The sequence below is a fragment of the Tupaia chinensis genome, unplaced genomic scaffold, assembly GCF_000334495.1.
Source record: "Tupaia chinensis unplaced genomic scaffold, TupChi_1.0 Scaffold000077_1, whole genome shotgun sequence".
NCBI lineage: Eukaryota > Metazoa > Chordata > Mammalia > Scandentia > Tupaiidae > Tupaia > Tupaia belangeri.
Genome location: NW_006159538.1, coordinates 2,088,584 through 2,116,287, shown reverse-complemented (window position 1 = coordinate 2,116,287; position 27,704 = coordinate 2,088,584). Strand labels below are relative to the sequence as shown.

The following is a 27,704-nucleotide window of genomic DNA, read 5'->3' as shown; positions in this document are numbered from 1 at the left end:
CTATTCAATGACTGCAGTAAGATATATAGCCCCAGCTAGGTGCTACTTTATAGGATGTGTAAAGTTAGACTTGTGTTCATGGAAATGTATATATCACCTGTGTTTGCTATGAAAATATTTAAATTAAGGTCTTTAGTAATTCAGTAAAATGTGGGGGGGAAACAGTATAGAAAACAAACATAGATACCAGAGACAGTGTGGGAGGAGAGTGGGAGATGGCAGAGGGTAAGAGATAGGGAATCAAGGACAGGGGAGGGGAGGAAGCAAAACATACAGAAAACAAGAAATGGAAGATTATTTGCTGACAATAACATGTTTGTTGATCTGCTTAATTGAGACAATATACAGTGTACTCTGGATGGAAAATCTCATTTTGTATGCTGTAATGATGTACAGTGAAGGAATGCAAATAAATAAATTGGAAAAAAAAAAAGGGTGATGACAAGAAACTGGGCCTTGAGAAATGGACAGAATTCCTACAAATAAATATGTCTGATGGAAGTATTAAGTGTAGAAAAAATGGCATAAAATATATCAGGGAAACACAAACTTATATGCCAGTCAGTTCAAAACTATCTAGAGAATTTTATATATATGCACACATATATATATATACACACACATATATATATATAAAATATATATAAGCTATTTTTAAATCCTATATTTGTAATGCATTATATTATGTAAAATTAGATTTTCAAAGTTATCAGTATAATGTATGCTAGAATTCTTTGGCATTCACCATATATAAGGAATGGGACTCTTCATATACTATCTATATCGGGCATCAAATGCCAAAGATACCCAGGACATGTCTTTGTTTGTTTGCTTGTTTTAATTTGCCCGATGACACATGCACTTGCCAGAGACAGAGAAAAAGGGGAGATGTGAGAAAGCAGTCCCCTTGATGGACAGTCACATCTCAATCCCTACTCCTGTTCCTCCTCCTTTTGGGTTTTGGGCACACACACACACCCACACACACACACACACACATACAGCACATTTCTCAAGTTGCTGGGTCTGGTACTCAAACTGCAGAGCTGGCCATGTAGGACCCGACCACTTTAACAACCACACCATAGGCTGACCATATTTTTTAATTTTTTAGCAAATGACTAATAAATTCTGAAGTAAGCCTCCCACATATACAGGTTGAGCATCCCTAATTCAAAAATCCAAAATCCAAAATGCACCAAAATCTAAAACTCTTTGAACACCAACATTTTGCCACAAGTGGAAATTCCACACCTGCCCTCATGTGACTTGTTGCAATTGAAATACTGCAATACAAAGAGACAGATGAATGGATTGAAAAAGTGTGGCACATATACTCTATGGAATACTATTCAGCCATAAAAAAAAAAAACAAGACTCTTGCATTTGATAGAAAGTGGTCAAATATTGAAGATTTATTGCTGAGTGAAGCAAGTCAGGCTATGAGAGAGAGAGATTTTATGTCTCCACTTAATATACCAACCATCCACACTCTATGGTAGAGACTGAAAGACTGGAGGACATAAAAGCACTGAAAATAGTTATGGACACCAGAGACAGTGTGGAAGGAGGGTGAGAGAGGGGAAGAGAATTAGGAAGGGAATTAGGGGGGAAATTAGAGGGCAAGACATTTGTGGGACACAGTGATGGTTTATTACCTGTTGATATCATGTATAATATTCTCAACTGGACTAGTCTGAGGTGTATCTGATGTTGGGTAAATTCTCTATGCAAGCCAAATGATGTATAGCAATTGAATGTATAAAATAATAATTATAATAAGAACATTAAAAATTATATTAAAAAATAAATGAATTTTGCATGAATAAATGAATTTTGAGTTGGGTCTCATCTCCATGATGTCTCATTATGTATATACAAATATTTCAAAATCTGGAAAAAAAATTCAGAACACTTTTGTCCCCATGCTTTTCAGATAAGGGATACTTAACCTGTAATGGGAAGTATGTTCTAATGTCTGAAATGCTAGACATGTAAATGACCTGTTTAATAGGGCAGTAAATAAAAATTATGCCATTTGCATGAATACACTATGAAATACATAGGCAGAATCAATGATCATTCATGAGAGATACTTCATAATTTTCTGGTAGTCTAAATAGCATGGCACTGGGCCATCCTGAGGTGGCATGGAGGTTAGGGATGCTGGATCCCACATGGCCAGCTGTGAGGTTCAAGTCCCAGACCAGAAGCTTGAAAATACACTGGGCACGTGTACATGCATGCCCAAAATCCCAAGGAGGGAAGAGAGGAGACAGGACTGTGGCATGCCCATCCCTCCATGAGGGTGCTTTCTTTCTCTCTCCCTCTCTCTCTCTCTCTTTCTCTGTGTGTGTGTGTGTGTGTGTGTGTGTGTGTGTGTGTGTGTGTTTCCAGTGAGTGTGCATGCCCTACAGAAAAAAAAAAAAACTAACACACAAAAACATGGCATTGTGCAAAATAATACTGAAGGAAATCTGATGGGGAAAAGAGGCTGCCTGAGTCTATCAATTTCTGGGCTGAAAAAGTAAAGGCACAAGGAACACTAGCAGGATTTGGGAATCCTGGCTAGTTCTTTGATTTTAAATATTTCACATAAAGTTTAGCACTTGTGCCTTCACAAGGGATTTGCCCCAATACTTGTACGTAGCTCTTTAAAGAATGCACACTTACTCTGCTAACCTTCCTCTCTGTACAATGAAAGTGATCACAGAGCTTACTGCTAGCACCACAGGAGGTTAACGCTAGGTTAATGTAGGCCTGGGAGCATTCTGGCTGTCACTTGTACAGTGGGCATCTTGAAAAACTCACCTTCTCATTTAGACCCATGTGCAGACTAGTAATTCACAATCAAATTTTAATAGAAAGAAAATACATGTCTAGAAAAAGAAACTTTTGCCAAGTGACCATAGACTGAAATGCCAATTTTCCCACTGGTTAGCATCCTGCTTCTAACACTATTCCTTAGCAAAGGAAACGTAAAGCTATAGATGTAAAGGTACAGAACTTTCTGCTACTTCTCTATAGTCTCTCTAATACCATAGAAATTATTTATTCTGAGCCTACACAATTTTCTTTTCTTTTTTTTTTTTTTTTGGAGAGATTTTTGCTATAGGGTGTGTGCGCTTGCCAGAAAGATAGAGAGAGAGAAAGTGAGAAATAATCCCCCAGGGGGGGATGGCCATGCCACAATCCCTTCTCCTCTGTTTTCCTCTTAGGATCTTGGGCACACACGCACACGCACCCGGCATGAGTTTAAGCCACCAGGTCCAGGACTCGAACCGCGGTCAGCTACATGGGAGTCCAGGGACATAGCCATTACACTAACTGCTGGTCCCACAATTTTCTAAATTTGACATTTTAGAGGATTCTACTACCTTCCAAAATATCAGATTTGGAAAACTGAATACTACCTGACAATTCTTGGAAACAACTGATGGCTAATTTGTTATCAGTTAGAAAAATCCAAATATCTGTCCAATTTTTTTCTTAATTAAGGACTCGTTACTTTCACAGGTGCCTAGTTAATGCTAGAACTGGAACTTGAAGTGTCCACAAACCTAACTAATTCTCAACAGCATCTTTCCCGAGCATTATACTCTTCTCTTTTAGATATTTTTTACATTTTTGCTCATTCACTCGATTACTCATTCAACAAATATTTATTGGATACTTACTATCAGCCAAGCATTGAATGTAACAAATAACCAAAAGTATGTTTTCCACTTTGGGGCTATGGAATCTGGTGGCAAAATATCATAATAGTGTTCTATAAAGCCACTACCAACTGCTCTAAATTTGAGCTAGCAGTTAGATAGGCAAGGTAGAAGACAGATAGATGAGAAGAATGTACCTCCCACCTCTCTCACTCGGAGGGCAGAATGAAGAGTCGAACCCTCTGTATGAATTTGATGTCTCTCCATAAAGGACCAATTCAACTACCCTAAAGATAGATTTGCTGGGAAGGTTGAAGTACTGTCTCACTGAAGAGAGAAAGTACTCTGCTTTTCATGAGAAACTAGGCAGTAACACAAAGAACTAGAATATCCAAATGTGTCTTTAAAAATTCCATATATTGGGGAACCAGCAGTTAGCGTAATGGCTATGTCGCTGGACTCCCACATAGTCGACCGCGGTTCGTGTCCCGGACCCGGTGGCTTAAAAACTCACGCCGGGCGCGTGTGCGTGCGTGCCCAAGATCCCGAGAGGAGAATGGAGGAGAAGGGATTGCAGCGTGACCATCCCCCCTGGGGGGTGATTTCTCGCTTTCTGTCTCTATGTCTCTCTCTGTCTGTCTGGTGAGCGCACGCGCCCTACAGTGAAAATCTCTCCAAAAAAAAAAAAAAATTCCATATATTGGGGCCAGCAGGTGGTGTGGTGGTTGGGGCACTGGACTACTCCCACATGGCCAACCACAATTCAGAGCCCTGGTCGGGTGGCTTGCTTTCTCACTTTCCCTCTCTTTCTTTGTCTCTCGGATGAGCACATATGTCCTGTAGCAAATTAAATAACTTAATTAAATTAATAATTCTTTTAAAATTCCACATATTTCCACATGAGGTTAACTATGACTATCTAATTAACAAGAAAGCAAAATCTTGGCTCTGGGTTTCATACAAACTCTAACTGTACTGCCTCCTAGCCATCCACGCCCATGGTCCACCCCTTAGTGGATGGCATTTCTATCTGAAAGGCCCAGACACACAGCTAGAATGTGACTAATTCAGCAAAAATTCTCAAATGCTATCGGGTAGAAGAGGTAAAAAGGTCAGAAAGCTCTTGGGCAAGTGTTTAAGACCCTCCAGTCAGTTCAGTCTTCTGCCTGCCTCGTGAAGCACTGTCTTCTGGATTTAACAAGACCCTCTTCTTCAGGACCATTATCTATGCTAAAAGGACGGAGAGATAAATAGGATAGGAAGCAGAAGGTAGTACATGGAAAGAAGAAAAAAAGATTTTACTAAAAATGTCTAGTAACTTAATTTGGGGGAGAAATCAGTTTTAGACTAGACTTCTAATTCTCATCTCTGAATCTATCTTTTTTTTTGGTTGTTGTTTTTAAGAAGTTAAATATCCCTGAATACTTTTATAAAAGAAATGTAAATTACCCATAGAACACAAATCCCCTAAACCAAATGCAAATACTAGTACAAAGAAATGCCAACTATTTTAATTTGTTTTTTGCTTTCTTAGAGCAAAATGATCTCCACTTTTAACTCTCTTGGTTTATGTAATTTGAAAGTACTCTGTCCATTATAAATTATTTCTCTAGTTTATTATGTAACCAGCATTCTCTTACTGGGTAAAACATTTGGAAATGTTCTTTAAACAAATTCGAACATTCCTGATGCCACATTTTTAAAAGGTATGATGAAATTATGAAGAAAAAAAATTTGTTTCTCAGACTACTCATCCAGGTGGTCCTTACACATCATCCTTTGCTTGGGAAAGCCAAGAATCTTTCGTCTATTACAGCCACGAACATGTAAAAACTTCTGCCCCCTTCTTCCCTCCTCTCAGGGTGCCATGTCCTTGTAAACTACTGAAATCAATGCATATCACACTAACAACACAGAGGCCTTCATCTCACACACTCCCGAAGTAGACGGGACTTCTCTACGTCTTCAGATCAGATCCACGAAGTAAGTAATTTTAAACAGGTGACATGGTAGCCATCGCCCGTTCATTTTCTTTTACTTTCTAACTATACAAGGAAGCAAAACTAGCCTAGGTCCCAAGCACATGGTGAGAGCTTAGAAAATTTAAAATACATGTTTTTCATCCTGAGACTATGGGATTCAGATAACAGCAGCAGCACAAGGTATCTGTCAACCTATAATAAATACTAGTGAATGTTTCCACGGTCAAGACAGAATATAACAATCAGCCTTAGACAAGTGCATCAGGAACAGGAGAAATGGGAAGAAGTGACAAATGTCTAGCCTGAGGCAGACTTCAATCTGGCAGAGCTCCCCACATATTCCTAATATAGCATTCAATGGACTAGATATCCTTGGCTTTCTCATCTACTATGTGGGATTTACACACACACACACAAATTGGTGGTAGACAAAGGGGGAGGGCACGAGGGATACTCAGGAAGGAGGGAACCTGGATGCTCTGCTTCAAACAGCTGAGTACAGGCACCTTCCACTAATATGGAAAGTTAAACAGAATTTTTTTACAAGCTGGCACCCGCTAACATAATGAGATGCATTGTCAGCCCTCACTAAGTGAAATATTTGTGTTGCCATGCAGCTAAACAAATGCCTTTTTTCACTTTCACTTCAGCCGGCCTCCCACTCCTATTTCTCTGCACAGTAGAGGCAGGGGTAGCATAGCCGTAACGGGTGTAGTCTGGGCAGCACGTTTCCTGTTGCCCCACAGAAGGAGTATTTATACTAACATTCCAGATCCGTTGGGAATTCTAGAAACGCCGTGCGTTAAGGCCAGTGTAAAATTTCTGCCGTTTTAATATCTTCACTTATCAATCAATGCAACTGGGCACAGAATGAAATAATGCAGTAGCATTAAAATCACTAAACATTCAAGAGTGTGGCAACATTTTTTTTCACATCATTTGCACATTACTATTCATAATGCTACGGCAATCTCCTATATAAAACATGATGAATTCACAAGTATGATTATCAAATTTATGGTGTGTGCTCACTACACCACACATTACGGTTTTGTAGCTTGTTTGCCCTAAAGTAACAAAGATTTGCATAGAGTTTAAATGAGTATGGTCTATACAAACTATAGTTAAAATATTATTACAGTTATATGCTTTTTCCATATAAACCAGTAAAAATATATATATATATATATATTTCTTTCTTCTTTGGGGCAGTGTTTTATTACAATTAAATGAAAAGCTTAGCTCTGCTATTTCTCTGAAAACAAAATCAAGGCCAAAAGAGATAGAGTTGAAGAACTAGACCTGAAAACTATAGAGAGAAATTTTTTAAGTAAAAATTTAAAAACCCAAATCCTAACTAAATGCCTTATTTTCTCTCGAATAAGAGCACTCTTTTGTTGAAAATAAAAGAAAAAAATTCTCCAGATACATCACATCTAGAGAAGAATGATGAAAAAGCTATAGCTGGATTTTTCTTGTCCTTAAACTGCTGTTGGGGCAACCCGGTATCTTAAACCCGGTTTTCAGAGTTCCCTCCCACACTTACTGTCCGCGCCGTGACAATAGTGCATCTCCAGCTGCCCCACTCAACATCAGGTCTCCCTGTATCTTGTAAGTGGTTTTCCAAAGTTCAAAGTCAGAAAGTATTCCAAAGAACCACTGTGAGTTTAAAAAACATCCCGACATGACTGGGGAAACTGTGACAGAAGGGATTTTTTACATTTTACTGAGATTTCTCAAGGTGAATCCAACTTAAAAGTAATTCAACTGTTCTGCTTTTTAAACATGAGTTGGGAAATATATTCTGTCTTGAATAATATACAACTAATTGACAGTTGTCACAGAGGTAATTGTTCTCTTCTTACTCTGACCTTTTAAAGTTCTTGCTCCAGTGAAAAGTTAAACCATGCTTGAAACATAACAAACAAGACAAGATAAAAGAATTTACTAAAAAAAAAAAAAAAAAAAAAAAAATTCTCCAGGGTGACTTTAAACTGAGGGAAAGGTCAAAAAAATGACTAAGACTAATGTGCTACAATTATTAAACATTTTTAAAGGAAGTTATTTCTTTGTTTCTTCTTACTTTTTTTTTTCCTTTTTGTTCTCGTCTAATTCTGGATTGCATTTGCTTTCCATGAGTATTTGAAGAAAACTTTGCAAAACCTTCCAACTTGAGACAACAGCAGCAGACTACATTTTCCAAAGGGAAGTCTAAAATAAGTGAAAATGTGTATTCCTTTCCATTCCCATAAAATTTCAACATTGAATCTGACATTTAGAGATGACTAGTTTCTATGGCAAAGAGGTATGTCCGGTACAATTCCCCAAAGGTATTCAAGTACATCTGGGCAAACCAACGTCTGGTCTAATGTTAACCTCATTTAAAGAAAGAGAAAGAAGTAGATAAAAGATGGAATTGTGATTCTAGACAATTTTTCACTAACTGGTCTTTTTAAACTATATGTATTTCTCTTCAGTCTTAAGGCCGGGTGCATGTGTATGTGCCCAAAATCCCAAAAGGAGGGAGAAATGAAGGAAAAAAGACCTTGCTCCAAGGGGAGGTTCCTCACTTTCCTTCTATCTCTCTCCATCTCTGTCTCTCTCTGGAGAGTACATGAATCTTCTGACAAATTACAAAAAAAAATAGATAACTAAGTTGGAGAAAAATAATTTAATTTTTATCTTGCAGTTTTGAACCTCTGGCATATGATAAAATTCCACTGCTTACCAAGAGGTAGTTAATCCTTTGGGCTAATCATTACTTAGAATACAGCACTGGTTGGCTTATCTCCTATCTACATCAGAGTTACTCATCAAAGGTGTCCAAAGATGGGAGAGACAAAACAGACCAAGGACACTATGCCTTTCAAACTCAGTAGCACTTAGAAGAATCCTGGGCCTCCAAAGTCTGACAGATTTAACTGAGACTTTTCACACAATCAGGTAAAGAGGGCCAGACTAGTCAGCAGATGTCTTATTCAGATAACAAAGAGAATATTTTAGTGACAATGTGAGGGAAAAAAAAAAAAAAACAGCAAAATTGATACAAATCTATTGAACCATGTCTCCCTTTTCACTCTGCAGAACTCAGCCTCAAGTCTAACAGGGACATTATCTATATTCTTGAGTAAATACGAAGACAATCGAACATATTTAGTTACAAGTACACCAAATAAAATACTTGAAGGAAATCAGCACATCATTGTTAAGCAAGATAACATATCTGAACTCTCTCTAAAGATTTAAGACAAGGATAATGACTATATATTGATATTCTAGTCTCATAGATGGGAAGGAATGAAATGGAAAGATTTTTGCAGAATTGCTGGACAATTTATCCTTGATTTCATTTCTAACTTAATATTAGCATCTAGTAAGTCCAATTTCATTGCATAAGTTACAGAAAATGTGCAAACAAGAGATAGTTGTTAATAACTCCTCTATTTCATACTCGTGAAGAAGTAAAAGTAGTCATTTGAACAAAGCTCACTTCAGCATTTGTGGAAGTAATTTCAGTCCCTATGTGGGCCTTTCATAATGCCTATTACCGCAACTAAATGTGTTCATAAAGAGCATAATAATGATGGACAGAACCTAATAATACGCAAGAAACCAACTTGGAATATAGTTTTAATTTGGAACTAGGGAGAATATAACTGTTTTTTGTTTGTCTGTTTGTTTTTGTTTTATATCTCCAGCAATCAAGATTAAGGGAAGAATAGTTTTCAGTAACCTTAAGTAACATTTTAACTAAAAAGGGAGGGAGACAAAGCTGGCTCTGTGGCCTGGTGGTTGAGACAGCCAGATCCCACATGGCCAACCTTACAGTGTGAGTCCCAGACCCAGTGGCTTGAGAAACACACCAGAAGCGCTTGGATACTTGCCCAAAATTCCAAAGGAGGGAAAGACAAGATGGAGGAGAGGAGATTGAGTGTGACCATTCCCCACGGGGGTCCTTTCTCCTCTCCCTCTCTCTGTGTCTCTTTGTCTCTGGAAAGTGCACATAACCTCTAGCAAAAAAAAAAAAAAGCTGTGAATGAAGACACTTTGCAATGGTACTATTGAATATCAGAGCAGACGCACTGTAGGAATCAGTCAGAGCCAGTTTAGACACTGCCCAACTTACTTTACAACCATCTGCATCAAATATGCTTCATTAAAACAGAACCATATGGAAAATAAGCTCGTGATTAACACAATTTCTGCACGTGCCTCTAATACACTAGATTTTTAACTTTTAGTGAAACTGACTTAACTGCTTCCATGTTGCTGCTATGTAGGACTCAGCAGCAATCCCTAGACTGTCTCACCCTCCACACCACGTCATTTCAAGATATTGCTGAGTCATTGAAATAAACAAAAATGAAAGAAATACAGTATTTTACCATTTCCTCATAGTTAGTATCAGCCATTAAAACAAAACCAGGTACATTGAAACAATCAGTTGCTCAAATGGTAACTAACATCATGTGATACCAAAAAGAAAATAAAAACACTTTTAATTTATATAAGTCACATTATTGGCTTTTACATTTATTAGTTAATTTCTCTTGGTTTTGTTTGTTTGCTTGTTTGGGTTTTTTGTTTTTTAATTTTGCTAGAGGGCATATGCATTCACCAGAGAGAGACAGAGAGAGAGAGAGAAAATGAGAAAGCACCCCTCCTGGGGAATGGTCACACCACAATCCCTTTCCTTCATTTCTCCCTCCTTTCAGGATTTTGGGCATGCACACACATGCACCCAGCATGTTTCTGAAGCTACTAGGTCAAGGACTCAAACTACATAGTTAGCCATGTGGGATCCAGTTGCCTAACCACCTTGCCATGGGCTGCCCTAGTTCATGTATTTTAAGAACAGATATAAACTGTTATAATTAGCGTCTACTAACCATTGCAGATCTCAGGAACTTTGATACAAGAAACTTTGTGCAAAAGATTGACATAAAATAGCTTCATTATTGTCGCCATCAATAAACATCAGACTATAGATACAACATTATGTCAGGTTCAGGTGAAACAAAGAGTAAGATAGTTTTCATCCTCAGTGACTTTACAGTCTAGCTGCAGAGATTACATATATGTGATGTGTTAAGGGTATAGATGAAAATAATCAGAATTTTTTTTAATGTTTTAAATGACAATTTATCACTCCCTTTGCCTCTACCCAAGATGCATATCATTTACTCACTGCCCAGGGGTACTCAGTAGAAGACATGGGCTGCAAATCTAGCCAGCACTGAGCTAAGTTGTATGTTTTCTGCTGCTACCACTCTGGTCCAAGTTATCATCTTTCATCTAAACACTTTAGTATAAGCCTCCTAACTGGTGTTCCTACTTACACACCTGCTTTTCTATTTTCTATTCTCATAGCAGAGTCATTCTTTTAAAAATATAAATTACATCATCTTGCCCCTCCCTTAAATCTTCCACTGGCTTCCCATCTCACTTAGAATAAAAGCCCAAGTCTTCATCATGGTCTTGAGAACACTGCTTGATCTGGCCACCAGTCATCTAGCTAACGTCTTTACCAACTTCTCTTTTACTCACTCACTTGGCTCCAATCACATTATTGCTACTTAACTTTTTTTTATAACAGCCAAGTACTTCCAAATTTAAGCCCTTTCTGCATAATTTTCTATTTCCCCGAACGCTGTTCTTCAAGTAATTTGAATGTCTTTGTCCCTCACTTCATTTGGATTTCTGACCAAATGTTTCCATATTGGACAAGCCCTCTCTGACAATCCTGTACAAAAAACATAGCACCCCTATCACTCTCAATAAATATTCATTGGATAAATGAATGAGTGAATACAAACAACCACAAAATAAGACCCTTATAAGCAGTTACATATTCTCAATATCTAGAATAGTGCTTTACATGTAATGAAAACTGAATAAATATTGATGAACAAATGAATGACCACTATAATGATACATAAAGAAAGAGGAATCAACACATTTCTAAAGTTCCACAGTCAAAAAATCCCTAAAGCCTGAAAGATAGATTGATTTAGGGGAAGGAGAAGGTAAACTTGATGAATTTTAAGTGACAAAGGGGGTTGGCCCTATAACCTAGTAGTTAAGGAAGCTGGATCCCATGTGGCTGACTACAGTTCAAATGCAGGTGCTGATGGCTTGGAAAACACACCGGGTGTGTGTACACCAAATCTCCAAAAGATGGAGAAATGGAGAAGAGACAGCAGCACATGACCAAACCCCATGTCGGGATGCTTTCTCCCTTTTACGAACACACATACCCTATGGTATTTAAAAAATAAATTAAGTGATGTTACTATTACTACAACCTGGTAGAAATATAGTTAAACAGACAGGACTATAGCTTAGGACAGAGCTAGAAAAGAACTTGTGAGAATAAGCCATGCAGACTTGAAAGGCATTAGAACAAATCAGAATTCCAAGAGAGTATAGAGTAAAAATAATAGAGAAAGGACTAAATTTGGAAATGCATAAATTTAGTTTATAAGCAAAAAAAAAAAAGTGAATATATCCAAAAAGGCTAAAGAAAAGCATTTACTTTCTAAAACATTACATACCTACTACCTGTTAGTATTGTACTAAGACATTTTTAGTCAATAATACCAATTGCTACAGAAAATGAGAACAATTCGAGCTGGGGAAAAAATTCCAAACATGAAATTAGACAAGCCTAGTAATATTGAAGAAAACAAATTTAATAGAGTCAGCCAGAATCAAATGGAAGCCAGATTCTAACAGATTGAGCAGTCAATAAGGAGATGTAGATAGAAAATAAAGACTTTTCTTTCAAGAAGTTGGACAGTAAAAGAAAGGAAATAAGGATATTTCAAGGGTAGCAAAATTTTGGAAAACTGCTATAAAAAATGTGAATTATTTGTGTATATGTGTTCTAACAATAAAATCTCATATTTGAATAATGTTTTCTAGCTCATAAGGTGTATTCACATACACTAGTGCGCCTGACTGCCTACAAACTTGCAAAGTTAACAGAACAACTGCCATTTTAAGATAAAAAATTCAGGTTCCGAGAAGCCAAATAACTCAGGCTGGCCCCCTAGTCTAGTGGTTAAGGGATTCAGCCACCTCATGGCCAAACATGACTCATATCTCAGCCCCAGCGACTGAGAAACACTAGCATACACACCCAAAATCCCAATGGGACAGTGAAAGGAGGAGAAGAGATAGCAGCATAACTACACCTCACTGTGGGGTGCTTTCTCCCTCTCCTCTCTATCCCTCTCTAGCAAGTGTTATGTGCTGTCTGGTAAATTAAAAATTTTTTAAAAGAAAGAAAAAGTAAGAAAAAAGAAATCAAATAACTCAAGTCCCAATGGCAGAAACTGCAAAACAGGAATTAGAACCTGAATCTCATGTGAGATGAATACCATGAGAAAGAAGAGAGGGGATTCTCTCAAGAGGGAATGCGAATAAAAAGTACAAGTAGAAATGTCACCTTATGAAAACAGATGGGTCATTCCTTCCTCTGAGACAAAATGGAAAAAATAAAATAGTTAAATGGTAAAAGAACATGAGGCACTGTGAAGTGAAGAAATAGGCTAAGGTCAAAATTCCTAGGAATTATTTGCAAAATTCCATGTCAAAGAGAAATATCCATAGATAGACAGGAATCAAGTTATACATCCAAACCACCAACTCAGAACCAAGAAATCAGGAGATGCTCTGTCTGTTATATTGCACCTGAGGACAAATTATCTGAGAGTACTAGGTAAGAAAAATGTTTGGGGAGGGAGAGAGCTGGTGAGTTAAAGAACAAAAGGGAACCAGAGAGAAAAATTAGGTATTATTGACTGTGTTCTGTTTCCCAGGAAACAGGCTAAGTCAAAGCAATGGGCAATTGCTCAAAGAAATGGCCAGCAAAAACATTTCCAGGCCCCGGTTCCAGTGAAAGGTCTGTGGAAGTTAACCACACAGCTTTCCCTCCTCCTTCTTACCTATCTAGTTCATTGCAAATTTAGTTTGAACTATTCATTCTTTCTGAGTTCTATTTCCCCTTCAGCATTGTTTTTTTCTTCACCCTTTTGAATGTCACTGGCTTTATAAAAAAAATTCCTTATCAAAAACCTTATCTAAAACTTTCTAACACTCTGATAGCTCTAATTCCCATCTGAGTATACAGGATGTGGTTAAGAACATGGACTTTGGAGTCAGATACACCTTAATTCCGATTCATTCTTTCATTCATTCATTCAGCAAATATTGGGTTATTGGAAAAGTCATGATGCATTTTAGCATAGAAAAAATACAGCACAACTTTTCTGACAACCTAATGTGTTAGGAGCTGCTGATGATATGGCATCAAACAAAATAATGTATCTGCCCTCACCAAACCTATACTCTGATAATGGGTAAGAGGGTTATAATAAACAAACTCTTCTCTTTCTTAATAATCTGACCCTAGGCAAGTCACTTCACTTTTGTATGCTTCAATTTCCTCAACTGTAAAATGGAAACAATCATAACTCCCTCAAACTATCATGAGATATAAATAAATAAAACTCATTAAATTACTAGTATAGAAATGTTAACTATCTGAGCTTTGCCTTACTTGTAATCTTCCAGTCCCTTAAACACAACATGCAACTTCCCACCACGGGACATTAGCATATGCTTTCCTTTGCTAAAGTATTTTGTCTTTTATTTTATTAGGTTGTTCAAAAAGTCATGACATATTTTTCTATGTTTTTCTATGCAAAAATGCATCATGACTTTTCTGACAATATGTTATCGTTGCCTGTGCTTTCAAATCTCAGGTCAATCATAACTTTCTCATGGAAAATGTACCTAACTAGGTCAATTTTATTATATTCGTTCAGAAAGACAGATATAACCACAGTTTATTCAGTTGTGTACTCATCCATTGATTCATTTATCCAAAACCCCATAATCTTTTATCAGGATTACTGTAAAAACCTCCTACTATTGTCTGAATGTTTGTTTCCCTCAAAATTGATAGATAGTAATCTTCATCCCTCAGGTGACTGTATTAGGAGGCAGAGTCGTTGGGAGATGATGATGTCCCTAGGACAAAGCCCTCATGAGTAGGATCACTGCCCTTGTAAAAGAGTCAGAGAGAACCCTTAGCTCTTCCGCCATGAGAGGTTAGAGAAGATGGCTGCCTATGAGAAGTAGGCCCTCACCAGACACCAGATCCAGCAATGCCCATTTTTAAATTGGGTTATTTATTTGCTTATAACAAATATTTTTAATATTAGGCCCTTATCCAACGTATGATTTACAAATATCTTCTCCATATCTGTGGATTATCTCTTCACTCTATTGTTTTCTTAGCTGTGCAGAAGCTTTTAAATTTAATGTAATCCCATCTGTCTTTCTTCTGCTTTCATCATCTGTGCTTTTGGGGTCATAGCTAAAAAGAAATCTCTGCCTTGACCAATGTCATGGAGTTTTTTCCTCTCTTTCCTTCTAGCAGGTTTATCAATAGTTTCAAGTCTCACATTCAAGTTTTTCATTCATTTTGAGTTGGCTCTTATATAAGGAGGTGATAGGGTCCATTTTCAATCTTCTGAATATAAATATACAGTTTTCCCAGCATCATTTATTGAAAAGATTGCTCATTTCTCATTGTGTGTTCTTAGAACATTTACTGAAAATCAGTTGGCTGTGTGGGATTATTTCTGGGCTCTCTATCATATTCAATTGGTTGATGTCTCTATTTTTATGCCAGCACCATGTTGTTTTGATTACTATAGCTTTGTATGCAGTAATAAATATCTCTCTGTATTTTTTTCTTTAAAGAAGTAGGATGCTTCCTTTAGTCAGACAATAAATAGAAAATCATCCATTGTGTTTTCTTTCCCTTTTGGCTACCAGAAAACATGTCATCCAATTTTATGGTCAGTTGATATGATTTTCTTTTTTTATTCTTTATTTTATCTTTTTACATTTAATCGCTGTAATATATTTTAAAATCTGGTAGTGCTATGCCCCTAGTTTTGATATTTTGGTCAAGATTGCTTTGAAAATTCAGGGTATTTTTGTGGTTCCATATGAATTTTAGAATTGTCTTTTTCTATTTCTTTGAAAAATGACATTAGAATTTTCACAGAGACTTGCATTGAATTGATGGGTCACTTTGGATAATGTGGACATTTTAATAATATTAATTCTTCTTCTAACTCATAAACATCGGATATCTTTCTAGTTATTCATGTCAACTTTATGATTTATAGTTTCAGTATACAGTTCTTTCAATTCCTTCAGATGATTAAATTTACTTCTAAGTTTTGAGTGTGTGTGTGTTATACTATTGTAAATAAGATTGTTTTCTAAGAGCAAACTTTTAAAAAAAATTTTAGAGATATCTTTGCTATAGAGTGCATGTGCTCGCCAGAGAGACAGAGAAACAGAAAGCTAGAAATCATCCCTGAGGGGAGATAGCCAAGTCACAATCCCTTCTCCTCCATTCTCCTCTTGAGACTTTGGGCACACATGCACATGAGTCCAGCATGAGTTTTAAGCTGCCAGGTCCAGGACTTGAACCATGCTTGACTACATAGGAGTCCAGTGATATAACCATTATTCCATCTTCTGCTCCCAAGAACAAACTTTTTAAAATGGAAGTCAAATCATGTCAACTTTCCTGCTGAGAATCCATTTTCCTCAGCATAAAAGCCAAATTCTTACAATGATATAAGTCATAAATGTCCTTGCCATTCATAGCATATAACTACTATGGCCTCACTGCTATTCCTCAAACTGAAAAAAAAATAAATGAAAGTTCTTTTTATCAATTCTGTGAACCTGACACATGTGGGAAGGTACCCGGTTTGCTTTTGAAGACCTCCTAAGCATACCAGACACACATGTACCTATAATCCCAGGCTGGCTGAGACGGGATTAACGGCGGCAGCACCAAGACGCTATTAAGGATGCTTTCCGCCTCTCTCCCTCTCTCTCTCTTTCTTTTTTTTTGGTCTCTCTCACTCGTGGAAGAAATAAATAAACTTAAGAATAAATAAATAACAGCAATAAAACATTTTTATAAGTTCTGATCATCTCACATATTGCATGATTACATTTCTACGAAATATTCAGAATAGGCAAATTCATAAAGGCAGAAAATGGATGAATATTTGCTTAAGATTGAAAGGGGAGGAACATGAGGACTGACTGCTAATATGTATGGGAATTCTTTTTTAGAACATAAAAATGTTCTAAAATTGATTGTAATGATGATTACACAATTAATTAAATATGCTAAAAATAACCAAGTTGTATCTTTTAAATGGTATGTAATTATATCTTAATAAAGGTGTAATTTTAAAAGGAAAACTAAAATTCTGGTCATTGCATAATAGGCAAGGCAATATCACAATGTCTTTTGGGAATTTCAGTCCAAACTATAGTTGAGAAAAGAAGATACAAGGTTAAAAAAATTTAAATATTCAAATTTATAAATTAAATGAGGAAGAGAAAACACAAGGAACAGCAAAATAAAACAAGCAATTATTAAAGAAAAAAGTGCACCTTTCTGACAACCATAAAGCATGTTAATTTTAGTTATCGATAACTTAAATTTACTAAACTTCCTAGTGTTTCAATTGTCCCACGATGGCTCGGATTTCATGCATAGTTTTCATGTATAATGTTCATGTGTAAAGTTTCATAGGTAACTCTCCCAAAGTCATATATTCTAATGAACTACGTAAGTCATTATCATCTTTTTGATATCCTCACTATTAAAAATACTAATGATCTCATTCAGTTAGACAATATCAAAAATTCCCACATCTAATAATGATTAACTTCTCAGTATCAAATAAGCTGTAAAATCAGAAAAAGAGAGGGAAAACAAAGGAAAATTATGTTACATTTAGAATCAAGAAGATGGTGCTGTTTTGGGATTTCCCCCAAAAGTCCCTTTAGCAAGCCAATCATGGCTAAGACTTACTGATTATACTTTCTCTGCATTCAATGGCCATTCTTTTCAGACACTTTCAGGTCACCTTTTCACTTCCCATTTCTCCACATCTAACAACTGAAAAATATAGTTAACTTGACTGATGGAAATGAATAGCAATATTTAATTAGCCTCACTTTGTTTATGATTAATATCTGGGTCCCACCCAGTGAACTCGGAATAATGAAAAGACATCAGCCATTTTTGAAGAACTCTAAGAGAGCCAGGACCAGCAGTTGGCGTAATGGCTATGTCGCTGGACTCCCATGTAGTTGACTGCGGTTCGAGTCCTGTACCCAGTGACTCACGCTGTGCACTTGTGTGTGCATGCCCAAGATCCTGAGAGGAGAATGGAGGATAAGGGATTGTGGCATGGCCATCTCCCCCAGGGAGTGATTTCTCCCTTTTGTCTCTCTGTATCTGTCTTTCTGGAGAGCACAGGCGCCCTATAGCAAAAACCTCTCTTAAAAAAAAAAAAAAATCTCTAAGAGAGTTCAGAACTCTAGTTCTTAATTTGAAGGCACATGCCAAGTTTACAGCAAAAAAAAACGTAGATTTGGAGAACTGTTTCTCTTTAAGTCAAAGAATTTTTTTTTTAAATCTATGAATGATACTGAAACAATTTAGGGCTGTCCACATATCATTACTCTTAATAGTTTAATTTAAAACAAATTAGTTAAAGTGCCAGCAGGTGGCGTAGTAGTTGTAGTGCTGGACTCACCATTACTGACTGCTATTAGAGTCCCGATTCAGAAGAGTGAAACTCACTCCAGGTGCACGTGTGTGCATGCCCAAAATCCCAAGAGGAGAATGAAGGAAAAGGATTGTGGCATGGCCATACCACCCAGCAGATGATTTCACACTTTCTCTCACTCTTTCTCTGTCTCTGGTGAGCCCATCCACCCTAGAGGAAAAAATCCCTCTTAAAAAAATTAATTAAAAGGTTGATTTTTAATTTCAGTACATTAAGTGTATTCAGTGATACAAACTGAAATTAATTGGAAATTCAATTTTACATTTGTTTTATTTATTTATTTAGAGAGAAAATTTTTTTTGCTATCGGGTGTGTGCGCTCACTAGAGAGACAGAGACAGAGAGATAGAAAGCGAGAAATCACTCCCCAGGGTGATGGCCATGCTGCAATCCCTTTTCCTCTATCCTCCGCTTAGGATTGTAGGCATGCACATGTATACACCTGGTATGAGTTTTAAATTGCTGGATCCAGGATTCAATTTCATGAGAGTTCAGCAACATAATCATTAAGCCATCTGCTGGTCCCACATTTCTCTATTTTTTAAGATCTTAGCTTTTTACCAAAAAAAATTTTTGAAAGGTTTTTGCTATAGGGTACAGGTGCTCGCCAGAAAGACAGAGAGAGATAGAGCAAGAAAGTAAGAAAGTAAGAAATCACCCCCCAAGGGGGATGGCCACACTGCAATCCCTTCTCCTCCATTCTCCTCTAGGGATCTTGGGCACGCACGCACACGCACCTGCCGTGAGTTTAAGCCACCAGATCTGGGACTCAAACCACGGTCGACTACATGGGAGTCCAGCAACATAGCCTCGAGCCAACTGCTGGTCCCAAGCTTTTTACCAGATTTTTATCAAATTTTTCTATGACAGTGGGTCTCAATTTTCTTTCTTTAATTACCAGAGGATGCATGTGTTCACCAGAGAATAAGAGAAAGTATCCTCCAATGGGGCATGATCACGCTGTGACCCCCTCCTCCATTTCTTCATTCTTTTAGGATTTGGAGTGCACATACACAAGTACCCAGCATGTTTTTCAAGCCTCCAGAGCTGAGATTAAAATCATAGTCGGTCACGTGGCTCCCTTAACAACCAAGGCTACTGGGCCAGCCCAGTGGGTGTAAATTTTTGCAGTGATTTGATATCTGTGAAATTTGTTTTAATGCCTATTTCTGGGCATCAGAAGACTCTGGTTCAACAAACTGAGATGGGGTATCAAGAACTGCATTTTTAATAAGCAGCCAAATGCAGGTGGTTATCCAGTCAGTTGATCCAGTTAGTGGTACTCAATTAATACATACAGAAATGGTGATCTAGAAAGCCCCAGGCATATCCATTTTCTGCCAATTCTTAACAAATTACTCTTCTCCCCTGATTTCTAGATCCCTGTACATTTCATTTTACGTCCATGATTCCTGTATTAAAATCAGTTATTCAGTAGGCATTCTGTGAGGGCCTGTATATAATTTTCTAGTACTATAAGGCTTATAAAGCTATATAATCTTTGCTTCAGGATTCAAAAATGACTGATCAAGGCCTTTTAAAATATCATTTTCTCCCTTTAGAAACTTTTTTGAGCCAGCTTGAACTGCCAAAGCTAGGAGAGTTAAAATCTTAGACTAGTGGTATTAATTTCCCTTGAAATGACTAAAAAAGGTGCTATTTTGCCCTTTGTCATACAGAAAAATGTTAACAGTAGGAAATAATAGATTTTTGTCACTACCAGAACACATCTGTGCATTATTTTTTATTCTCGTGACCCTTCTGAAGAAAAAAGCCCTCCAAGAAATTTTTTTAATAAACATTATTTCAACTGAAATACAAAATGTAACATTAAATAACAAATGTAATTGTGAACGTATGATATGTAAGACATTGTGCAAGAAGGTTTTGGTATACAGATGAACTCTAGAACTCCTGGTCTATTAAAAGACCTTATTGGGTCAGCTAGATTTGGAACCTGACCTATAAATATGCAATCAACTTTCAATTACCAACCAATGGATCACCCACTTGCCACTTTCAATTATATTTTGGGTCACTGATATAATAAGTTCTATAAATAAAGCTACCCAATTTATTTGTTTTATTATTCTCTTTCAAAATTTTTATTTCTTGTTATGTGCAATTTAACCCATCCTCTCAGCTCAGGAGCCTCAAAAAAGGTTACTTAGGCTAACCAAGTTCAGTTCATGCTATCGATTCCCGATTTGGAGTGAGCATCAAAGAACTGAGCAGTGGCATGGTGGTTATGGTGTTGGACTCCCACATGGCTGATGTAGTTCAAGTCTCGGACTTGGTTTTTTCACTTTCCCTTTCTCTCTCTCTGCCTCTTGCTGGTCAACTTAAAACAAAAATAAGTAATTATAACAAATAAGGTTAAATAAATTTTTTAAAAAATAATTGAGCAGTATGAGCAGGATGGGGAACCCTGAACTTGGGTTAACAGTAATAGACCATTACAACAAGGGCAAAGTACAGCTTATGAGCTACTAAATGTCCACTTGCAGACTGGCTTGTACATGTGTTGAGGGTAATATTCAATAGCAAACTAAATTTAAAGTAGTTCACATCACCTTCAAGATAGTACAAACTCCTTCATGTGATACAACGTCCTTCAGGGTTATAACCGCATTTGTCCTTTTAGTCTTGGGAACCATCACTTTCCCAAAAAAGCAATGTTTACATGGCTGATGTAGTTCAAGTCTCGGACTTGGTTTTTTCACTTTCCCTTTCTCTCTCTCTGCCTCTTGCTGGTCAACTTAAAACAAAAATAAGTAATTATAACAAATAAGGTTAAATAAATTTTTTAAAAAATAATTGAGCAGTATGAGCAGGATGGGGAACCCTGAACTTGGGTTAACAGTAATAGACCATTACAACAAGGGCAAAGTACAGCTTATGAGCTACTAAATGTCCACTTGCAGACTGGCTTGTACATGTGTTGAGGGTAATATTCAATAGCAAACTAAATTTAAAGTAGTTCACATCACCTTCAAGATAGTACAAACTCCTTCATGTGATACAACGTCCTTCAGGGTTATAACCGCATTTGTCCTTTTAGTCTTGGGAACCATCACTTTCCCAAAAAAGCAATGTTTTAGTAATGTTTTTCATTTGCAGAGCACTATTGCCAAGCAATTTATATAGCAACCTTATCAAAATACTATTAGTTTTATATTAAAGTCTTGGTAGTTTACCCATGATAATAAAGGCAGTATAAGATGAAGTCAAGATTCAAACTGATCTGACGAACTTCAAGGTAGAATGTTCTACAACACTAGATTTTTTTTTTTTTGAGGGGAGGAGTGCTCATTTTATATTCTTATTAAACACTGAAACACCACTTACACTTACCGTAAACTGTCTGAATGTTTATTAGGGTAATGATAACTACCTAAATAAACTAAAATACAGAATGGTTCGAGCACAGTCAGTCTTTATTTCTTCCTCACAGTCAGGGGCACATGGCCATTAGGTTTGAAAGCATCCTCCTCATACCCTTCATTCCAACCATAATAACTAAGTATCTTCACGTGTGCCATGACCTTCTATGTCTTCATACTTTGCCCATGTTTTTCCCCCTTCTAGGCATGTCCTTTTTCAATCCTGTCTCCCCAGATTGATTTGCCATTCAAAAAAATATTTACTAAAATGCTTGTTATGCACCCGGCATTGTTCTAGACACAAGACATAGAAGAGTGAGCCACACAAAGATTTGGCCATCATAGGCTTACTTTCATTGAACTTCTATTCCTTTATCAATACTTGACTCAAAGTCAGCTCTTTGATAAAAATTTCATTTTATATCTCTTAATTTCATTTTATATCTCTTAATTTCTACTTCTAATTTCTACTAGTATATTATATACTCCTTACTAAGTATATAATATTTTACTACAATTGTTTATGTACCCGTCTCATCCTCTAGCTTACAAACTCTTTGACATAAAGAACTCTTTATTGTTTAAATTTGTATTCCCAGATCTTAGAAAAATACCTGGTTCATAAACAAGTGCTGAATAGACATTTTGTGAATAAGAAAATAGAAAATTATATAAGATATTTGTCTGAGATGCCAAAGCTATCTTCAATATAAATCAAAAACCAAAAATACTGAACTGAGAAAAAATACCATAATTTATCAAACTCAATCACGAAAAAAGTGACAGTAACAAATAATTAAAAATATATGTATATATTATCTGGATGCTTTTTAGTGTCCAGGTTTTTATTAGATGCTCTATTAAACAAGAACAACTTAATTTATAATATTTAGCCAGCTGCCATAAGTTTAGAACTATTATGCAACCTCACAGTCCAATATGTAAAATAAATATAACAGTCTTCATCACAGTTAAGACTTAAAGTTAACAATCAAGAGCTCATTTACAACACCATTTCTTCAGTGTTCTACTGCAATAGCAAGAAAGTTGCTACGGATTAAAACAGAGACATAGGAATACCAGTAGTTGTACAAGGTATGAACAGTTTGCACATGTGTATTTATTTCTGTTAAATGTCATCATTTTAATGTACTTTAAATTTCTTCTGAAGAGGGTTATGATTTTAAGAATTAAAGCTGGGCTTAAAACACATATCTATTTTTAATTATTTTCTTTTATATATTTCGAAAAGTTCAGAAATATTTTTCATTGATTTCACATAACAATAGACACATCAAACACCAACATGCTAACAACAAACATGAAATCTGTAAGCAAGTTCCCCTTTAAAAATACAAGCTATGTAATAATACAGCCTATTGATTGTAGAATCATAGAATCTTAGATCTAGAAAGGCCAATGATTGCCAGCATATCTCCAGAAGCTAAGAGGAAATAAGGAAGGATTCCCTACAGGTTTCAAAGAGAACATGGCCCTGACAATACCTTGATTTTGGACTTCTAACCTCCAGAACTGTGAGACAATACATTTCTGTTGTTTTTAAGCCATACAACTTACAGTACTTTATTACAACAGCAGTAGAAAACTAATACACCTACCAAGTCTTTGAACAAGGCTATTTCTTTTTTCTTTATTTTTTTAAATTTTGCTAGAGGGTACATACACTCACTGGAACACTCACTGGAGAGGACAAGGGGAGGAAAAGGAAGGATAAAGTACTCCCCTTAGGGGATGGCCACACTACAATCCCCTCTCCTCCATGGAACTTTCTGCATGCACACACATGCACCCAGTGTGTTCTTTAAGCCACAGAGTCCAGGACTTGAACCATGGAGTTGGTGAAGTAAGATTCAACTGCCTTAACCACCAGGCCACTCACTGCCTGGCACAAAGACAGTTTCAAAAGGCAGAAAAAGAATTTTTTTCTTCTCTCTTTTGTCTCTCATTTTCTATTTTTCTTTCTTCCTTCTTTATTTTATTTTATTTTTCTTTCTTTCCTCTTTATTTTTCTTTCTTTCTTTTCTGATGACTTCTCTGTTTACAGGCACGACTGTGTTTTCTCATTGGTCTCTCTCCACTAAGGACCTGCCCTAGTCACTTACTCACATCCTTAGCTATCAAGCTTCTTTAGGATGCGTTGTATCCTTTTGCCACTACTTTTTTTTTTTTTTTTTTTTGAGAGGTTTTTACTACAGGACGTGTGTGCTCACCAGAAAGACAGAGACAGACAGAAAGCGAGAAATCACCCCCCCCCCCCCTTGGGGGACGGCCACACCACAATCCCTTCTCTTCCATTCTCCTCTCAGGATCTTGGGCATGCATGCATATGCACCCGGCGTGAGTTTAAGCCGTCAGGTCCGGGACTCAAACCACGGTCAACTCCATGGGAGTCCAGTGACATAGTCATTACGCTAACTGCTGGTCCCACTTTTGCCACTACTTCTTTGTCCCCATTCTCACACTACCATCTTTTGCCATCTAGCTTCAGTGCTTGGCAATGAGCTCTTACTGACAAATCCTCATGCTTCTAAAATTCTCAGTGGTATAGGTACTGCCATAAAACCAACAGTAACTGCTGTGGGTCACTCCCTTCTTACTGACACTCTCTCCTCTTTTGACTTCCATGACATGAAAACTATTGTTCTCTGACTACATCCCCACTGTACTTCACTGTTCCTCTTGCCTCCTAAAGTTGTACCCCGAAGGTTTCAACTTTAAGGGGTTCTTTCTCTCCTTCCTCCTTCTCTTCCTTCATATCTTCCCTTCTCTCTTCCCTAACCTCTCTGACTATAGGGAAGTATCATTTAATTCAGTGTTTTAACTATCATCCCTTTACAGATACTTCCCGAATCTAAATATTTTGCCCAGGGCTACCCTCTGAGTTTCCTACTCATGTTGCCACACAGTATAATTCTGTAATTAAAAACAGCATCAGATAGACCTAATTTTTTTTTTGGAGGGGAGAGGTTTTTGCTATAGGGCACGTGCGCTCGCCAGAAAGACAGAGAGAGACAGAGAGACAGAAAGCAAGAAATCACCCCCCAGGGTGGATGATCATGCTGCAATCCCTCTCCATTTTCCTCTCGGGATCTTGGGCATGCACACACGCATGCCTGTGAGTTTAAGTCACTGGGACTCAAACCATGGTCAACTACATGGGAGTCCAGGGTCTGGAACTCGAACCACAGTCAACTACATGAGAGGCCAGCGACATAGCCATTATGCCATCTGCTGGTCTCCAGGATAGACTTAATTTTAACCCCCAGTTCTGTCACCTACTAATTCTCCAACTCCAGGCAAGGCACTTAATCTAAGTATCAGTTTCCTTTCCTGTAAAATAGAGTCAATAATATCTACTTCACTGGATTGTTGGAAGAATTAAAAAAAAATGCATTCTGAAAGTGAATTATCTATGCCTCTTTCATAGAAGTCTTCACTTTGCTGGTTTTTTCTAATTGTGAGATATCACCATACATTGGTCCCACTAGCTTATTAAATTCAATATGTATGAAATCATCCTACATTGCTCTGTCCCCATACCATCATCTGTTAACGAAATCTTAACCTACTTCAAGGAAAAAAAAAAAGCATAAATTCTGATCAAGACTGTGGGCTCATTTAAGAACATAAAAGCCTTAGAAATCCTCTCCTGAACTATTTCAAAATATAAAACAAAATTAATATTATCTTACCTACTGTTACAGTCACTATACATTTTCTCATATTGCCACACCACTCCTGTTAGACAGTGAGGTCCATGGCAGCAGAGACATTTTACATACCTCGTAAATAAAGAAACTTACATGTTGCAAGCACTCAAAGAATAGCTGGTTTATATGACAGAAGTTCAAAACTCTCATAAGTACCTAGGTTCACAAGGTAGGTTTAAAGACCAACCTCACCTTCTTTTCAGTAAACCTCCTAATCCCATTCATAATAATAACGAAAGTCAACACTTAAATACTGATCAAAATTCAATACTCAGAACACTCAACTACAAATTCAATATTAGCAACTAACATTCAATGAAGACTTACTATGTGCCAGTCACTGTTCCAAGTACTTGATGTGTTAAATTCTTCCACCTGTAAATGACCTAATTTGGAGCAAATTATTTAACATGTCGGTGCTGGGTTTCCTCCTCAGTAAAATTAGGGGGGGAAAAGTCTCTGTGTGGTGTGTGTGTGTGTGTGTGTGTGTGTGTGTATCTGTATACACATATATCTATGGCAAAGAGTTCTTTTTAGTTCCACAAGACAATTCATATAATGTGATTAGTACAATGCTGGCATGTAACAGTATATACTCAATAAAAGTTAGTTGTTTTTAAAGTAAAAAACATACTCCAAAAAAAAAGGGAAAAGAAAAAGAAAAAAACATAAGCACATAGAGTATGGAAAACATCTTGTCCTTTAGCTATAGTCATCAGTAAATAAAACTGGATAAACCTTCAAAGTGAACAAATTTGATTTTTAAAACAAAGTGGTGTCAAAGAAAGTATCAGTAAGTTTAATGAAGAAAGATAAATTAAGTAAGTCTTTTGGAAATATGTGTCTGTGAGTGTGTGTGTTTGTGTATGTATACACATAAACATACACCTGCAAAATAAATAATCAACTGTAGCATCTATTTTTAAATAAAATTTAACACCATGTTTTTATTCAAATATAGAGTATATAGAAATTAGTCTAAAACTATTTTTCTAGATATTAACTTGAAATTATAGTAAGAAGCTTTTTAAAATTAAAATGACCAAAAACTGATCCTAAGTAACATTTTAAAAGAAAAATTTTCAAAATTGGGGGATATTTACCTCTTTTCATTTATTTTGCTGGACACACTGATTGCAGCATCCTGAGATGGAAGCATATAAAAATGATTGCAGTTTCTTTCCTAAAAAGAGAATGGAACTAGGTATATGCAGAATTGCACATATGAGCAGCTTATTTTAACCTAGTAAACAACTTTTTATGGATCCCTTATTTTAAAGAATATTAGGAATAGAGTAAGTCCTCAATTGTTTTTAGAAACTCATATAAATGGTTAATCATGCTCTGAGGTTCTGCTATAACAGGAATCAGAATCTGGACTAACTCCTGCCTCTGCTCTTTGGTGCTAATCCTTCTATAATTTCGGTGGAGAAAAGAAAAAGAGAGAAAAAAGAAAAAGAACCAAATGGACAGTAAATTTCCTTCCTTTCTTAGGGCACAAAGGAGAAGCCCATGGTGAAGAAATCTTAGGGCTGGACTATACAGCACAGCGGTCAAGCACAGCTCAAAGGAAGTTGATCTTACGTGGCGATCATGGTTCAAATTCCTGGCTTGGTCAGTCCGAAATATGCTGGACATACACACAAGAGCCCGAGATCTTCTGGGCTGGAGGCCTGGAATCCTCTCTCTCTCTCCCTTCCTCCCTCCCTCATACATATGCTCTATCATGAATAAAGGGGGAAAAATGCAAAAGAAAGAAACCTTCAGCAACTTGCATCTTCTCAAGGTCTAGCAAAGGACATCCTAGCTCTCTCTTCACCTCTCAATAGCCTCTTCTATCTCCTACCCTTACAAAGCCACAGAAGTAACCTTAGAGTAATCTTTCCTAGATAAGAACAGCAGACAGGGGCATATATCTGAATGGGAAGAAGCATGTTGCTATGTTCTCCCCGGTCTCCAGACAAAAAAAAAAAAAAAAAAAAAAGCCAATACTTTCCATCAGTCTACAATAAGGTAGGCTAAAACAGAAGAGTCTTAAGCACGTTCCCCCTGTTCTTAATCTAAATCTGACAATAGCCCCCAGTAGATTGAAGGAGAGAATAAAATTAAATACCTAACAGCTGAATGGTCGGCAGAAAAAATATGGGCCATATTAATGCTATTTATCAGAATAATTATCATTCCCATTTCTCCTATTTAAGTTGAAATTTAAAGGGGAGGTTGGGAACAGATGAACAGAGAACCTTGATTACAGTCACTTC

General features: G+C 36.9%; 1 protein-coding gene and 1 long non-coding RNA gene across 4 annotated transcripts in view; one reads left to right on the top strand and one right to left on the bottom strand.

Moving 5' to 3' along the window:
* LOC102467821 (uncharacterized) overlaps positions 1-7,829 on the top strand; it is a 17,217-nt gene extending 9,388 nt beyond the window's left edge. Inside the window, exons 3-4 of the long non-coding RNA XR_333671.1 lie at positions 5,518-5,639; positions 7,778-7,829. This is a non-coding gene — a long non-coding RNA (uncharacterized LOC102467821). The remainder of the gene's footprint in view (positions 1-5,517; positions 5,640-7,777) is intronic.
* Positions 1-27,704, bottom strand: part of SOX6 (SRY-box transcription factor 6) — a 666,092-nt gene that overhangs the window by 479,657 nt on the left and 158,731 nt on the right. The window contains exon 3 of one of the 3 annotated variants that reach the window (XM_027768610.1): positions 26,547-26,626. The exons of 1 other annotated variant lie outside the window; for it this stretch is intronic. In XM_027768610.1, the coding sequence (XP_027624411.1) occupies positions 26,547-26,602 (56 nt within the window). In that variant the 5' untranslated portion in view covers positions 26,603-26,626. Of the gene's footprint in view, positions 1-17,567; positions 17,593-26,546; positions 26,627-27,704 lie in introns of those variants that run through there. One more of the 3 variants, XM_006142513.3, reaches the window with a different exon arrangement.